The sequence below is a fragment of the Enhydra lutris genome, unplaced genomic scaffold (genome assembly GCF_002288905.1).
Source record: "Enhydra lutris kenyoni isolate GAN:26980312 unplaced genomic scaffold, ASM228890v2 scaffoldscaffold1, whole genome shotgun sequence".
In the NCBI taxonomy this organism is placed as follows: domain Eukaryota; kingdom Metazoa; phylum Chordata; class Mammalia; order Carnivora; family Mustelidae; genus Enhydra; species Enhydra lutris.
The window spans coordinates 29,363,007-29,367,160 of record NW_019154085.1 but is presented as its reverse complement, the minus strand read 5'-3'; the positions used below and the strand labels follow the sequence as shown (position 1 = coordinate 29,367,160).

The following is a 4,154-nucleotide window of genomic DNA, read 5'->3' as shown; positions in this document are numbered from 1 at the left end:
GGGCGGGGAGGGGGGCACGGGCGAAGGCCCGCTGAAGCCACTTCGCAAGGACAGCCTCTACAGCCCCCGGCCTAAGTCAGAACACCCGGGTGATGGGCGCCCCGGGGATTCAGGTGCAGGCGAGATGCGCCCTGGCACCGCGCCCTGCGTCCCTGCCGTGGAGATCGGGAACCCAGGGTGTCGGCTCAAAACCTGGAGCGAAGGGCAGAGGCCCGCATCGCTACACCTAACCCAAGTGCGACAGGTGAGAGACAGGGACAGGGCAGGGGGAGGAGACCCGCCCTGACCCCGCCCCTTAGCACCGCCTACCGTGCGGGGGCGTGGCCTCCGGGCCGCTCAGCTCCTAGTGGGCGAGCGCAGCGCGCGGGCCCCGCCCTCCGCCTATAAGAGCGGTGCGGCACTGCAGCTAGCGCAGTTCTCACTGAGACCCGTCGCCCGGACTCTACGTGAGACCCACCGCCCGGACTCACCATGGTGAGTGCGGCCCCGCGGGGATCGCGGCTCTCCCCTTATTGCCCTTCTCCTTCGGGACCCTGCATTCCGGGATGCTCCGGACCCCCATCCGATGTTCCCGGGCTCGAGGACGCGCGAGGGTTTGTGCATTCCCCCACCCCCACTCTCTCGTGACTTTGGCCGAGACGTGCTGTCCACTTTTGGAGGCTGGGGAAGGGGGATGGAGTGGGGTGGGATTCTTCACTAACTGAGAGGAGTCCTTCTGGAAATCGCCTCCTGCTCCAGCAAGCATTTGTGCCCTAATCCTCCTAAAGGGGAGTCGCGATCCCACGCCCAGTCCTTTCCGCGGATGAGGGAGACCCGCTGGGCTGCCCTCCGCCCCAACCTCCCGCCACCCCTAACCCCGCTTCCTGGATCTGACCGAACACGTGCTTAGCCCAAGAAGGTGGTAGGGGGTCACATTACTTGGTCCAGCATACCCCTTTCCTCCGACTGTGTGTGCATCCCTCCTACCCAGAGCCCCCCCCGTGACTCAGCACCCCGATTCTGAGCCGGGAGGGGTGGCGGGAATGGGGTTCGGCGTTGTGAGGCGAGCTGGCCCCTCTCCAGCTGGAGCCCAGCGAGCGGACGGGCAGAGACAGCTGGCGCTGAGCGAGAGTGCGGGCCCAGGCCAGGTTGGGGGGAGGGGAAAGAGGTGTGTGTAGGGGGGTGATATTTATAGCCCAGGAACGGGGGCCGAAATCCAATCTTCACTTTCGGCTGGGATGTAACTGGAAAGAATCTAGAAGGGGGCGAATGCAGGGCCCTGGTGCAGGATGGCGCTTACACTCCGCACCGCAAGGCGGGTTACCTCTGGGGCCTCACCCCAGGTTCCACTTCCTTTTCTGGGTATTTGGAAACCGTCACCCCGCCATTTCGGCGTTAGGAAGGGAGGCTGCGTGAGCCCTGCGCCGCACCACTTTGGCTCTTTACGGGTTAATTTCAGACTGGCAGGGATGAGCCTAAGGCGCCTAGTGCCCCAGTGCCCACAACCCTTATTGCCTGCACCTGCCATCTGCACACTTTGCTATTTCCGTGAGGGCTGCGCGGTGGATGAAGGTGGTGAAGATACCCAGAGTGCGGGGGTGGAGGTGGGGAGAGCAGCCAGCTGGGATTGATCTCCAGAGCCAGATGGGATTTAAAGGTGGGGGAGAGGGCATCCTGATGGGTCAGTTGATGCCAGATCAGAAGGCTGAGACCTTTCTGCAGCCCACAGGAAGGAAAGGGAGAGAGTTGTAAGAAATTCTAGTTCACCTTCAAAGAGGGCTTCTGGCTATAAACTCATGCCTCTGGAACACCTGTCCCTTCTCAGGCTGGAGAAGCTGGCTTTGGGAGTAGAAAACTGGAAACAGCTGAGAAGTTGTGTGCTGTTGTCTGTTTCTGCAGCATCTGCCTGTCTTTCATATGCACTTGCCCTCTCTGTCCTCCCTGAGTGTCCTGTGAGTGTGGCAGGGTCATGCGGAGCCACAGTTCTTACTTGACAAGGTCCCCACAGAGAAGTGAGCTAAGGGATTTTTCCCTACTCGGTGCCTCCAGTTGTCAAGTCCTATGTGGGGGAGCCTGGGCAGGCTGCCAGCCTCTTCTGACCTATGCCCAGGCCCAGGCCTCCACTTTTGCCAACAGAATCACCCTAGCCGGTAGGCAGTGGGGTGGAAGAGAGGCTCGTGAGGTGAGGACTGCAGATGTGGTGCTTATGCTGTGTCCCCTCTCTTTATCCCTCAGCGCGAATGCATCTCAGTCCATGTGGGGCAGGCAGGTGTCCAGATGGGCAATGCCTGTTGGGAGCTCTACTGCCTGGAACATGGGATCCAGCCTGACGGGCAGATGCCCAGCGATAAGACCATCGGTGGAGGGGATGACTCCTTTACCACCTTCTTCTGTGAAACTGGCGCTGGGAAGCATGTGCCCCGCGCCGTGTTTGTGGATCTGGAGCCCACGGTGATTGGTGAGATGAAGATGGGGTAGAATTGAAACCGTGACTCCAAGCTTCCCTCTGCAGGGATGGTGTCTAGAGCCGGCTTTCCTGGCCCTCAGCTCTGCCCTGTTTGCAGCTGATCGCAGGCGAGCCTGGGTGGTGGGTCTGGGTTTCTCACCCACTGCTATCACAGGCCAGCAGAAGGATGAGCTTTTCCACACATCTGGCTATAGCTACTGTGCTGGGGGAGGGCGATCCCTGCTGAGCATGGCCTTGTGGTTTTTGCCCTAACGATGTGTTTGCGCCCCACCAGATGAGATCCGAAATGGCCCGTACCGCCAGCTCTTCCACCCAGAGCAGCTCATCACCGGGAAGGAGGACGCTGCGAACAACTACGCCCGTGGCCACTACACCATCGGCAAGGAGATCATCGACCCGGTGCTGGACCGGATCCGCAAGCTGGTGAGAATCTGGGATGGAAGGGAGGGGGCTTTTGAGATGATGCTAATGGCCTGGAAATTATTTTTTTCCAGGACCCATGTTGGGGGGTCATCTCTAATTTTAACTGTCTTATGCTGCTGCTATGAGATACTTCCTAGTCTCGGCCCTGACTCCTGAAAGAGTTCAGGCATTCGTGGAGTCAGAAGGTAGAGCTCTACAGGCCCCTGACATACCTACATGCTCTTTCTCTTTCCTGCCTTTCAGTCTGACCAGTGCACGGGACTCCAAGGCTTCCTGGTCTTCCACAGCTTCGGAGGGGGCACCGGCTCGGGCTTCACGTCTCTCCTGATGGAGCGGCTCTCGGTTGACTATGGCAAGAAGTCCAAGCTGGAGTTCTCCATCTACCCCGCGCCCCAGGTGTCCACGGCCGTGGTGGAGCCCTACAACTCCATCCTGACCACCCACACCACCCTGGAGCACTCGGACTGTGCCTTCATGGTGGACAACGAGGCCATCTACGACATCTGCCGCCGCAACCTGGACATCGAGCGCCCCACCTACACCAACCTCAACCGGCTCATCAGCCAGATCGTGTCCTCCATCACGGCCTCCCTGCGCTTCGATGGGGCCCTCAACGTGGACCTGACGGAGTTCCAGACCAACCTGGTGCCCTATCCCCGCATCCACTTCCCCCTGGCCACCTACGCGCCGGTCATCTCTGCGGAGAAGGCCTACCACGAGCAGCTGTCGGTGGCAGAGATCACCAACGCCTGCTTCGAGCCTGCCAACCAGATGGTGAAGTGTGACCCCCGCCACGGCAAGTACATGGCCTGCTGCCTGCTGTACCGGGGCGACGTGGTGCCCAAAGACGTCAACGCCGCCATCGCCGCCATCAAGACCAAGCGCAGTATTCAGTTCGTGGACTGGTGCCCCACGGGCTTCAAGGTCGGGATCAACTACCAGCCCCCCACGGTGGTGCCCGGGGGCGACCTGGCCAAGGTGCAGCGCGCCGTGTGCATGCTGAGCAACACGACCGCCATCGCCGAGGCCTGGGCCCGCCTGGACCACAAGTTCGACCTGATGTATGCCAAGAGGGCCTTTGTGCACTGGTACGTGGGTGAGGGCATGGAGGAAGGGGAGTTCTCGGAGGCCCGGGAGGATATGGCTGCCCTGGAGAAGGATTACGAGGAGGTGGGCATCGACTCCTATGAGGACGAGGACGAGGGAGAAGAATAGAACTGCCTGGACCCCACTCACTATGTTTATTGCAAAATCCTTTCGAAATAAACAGTCTCCTTGCACGGTT

General features: G+C 60.4%; 1 protein-coding gene across 1 annotated transcript; it reads left to right on the top strand.

Moving 5' to 3' along the window:
- Window positions 1-356: 356 nt before the first annotated feature.
- On the top strand, window positions 357-4,154 carry LOC111143142 (tubulin alpha 4a). Its single transcript, XM_022496645.1, has 4 exons — window positions 357-474; window positions 2,215-2,437; window positions 2,721-2,869; window positions 3,113-4,154. The coding sequence occupies exons 1-4, from the start codon at window positions 472-474 to the stop codon at window positions 4,082-4,084; spliced, it is 1,347 nt and encodes a 448-aa protein (XP_022352353.1). The 5' UTR covers window positions 357-471; the 3' UTR covers window positions 4,085-4,154.

What these genes read in the sequence shown, in the direction of transcription:
- LOC111143142 (XM_022496645.1), top strand. An exon ending in TCTGGAGCCCACGGTGATTG is followed by an intron (nt 2,438 to 2,720) that starts GTGAGATGAAGA and finishes GCGCCCCACCAG; the next exon opens with ATGAGATCCGAAATGGCCCG. An exon ending in TGGACCGGATCCGCAAGCTG is followed by an intron (nt 2,870 to 3,112) that starts GTGAGAATCTGG and finishes CCTGCCTTTCAG; the next exon opens with TCTGACCAGTGCACGGGACT.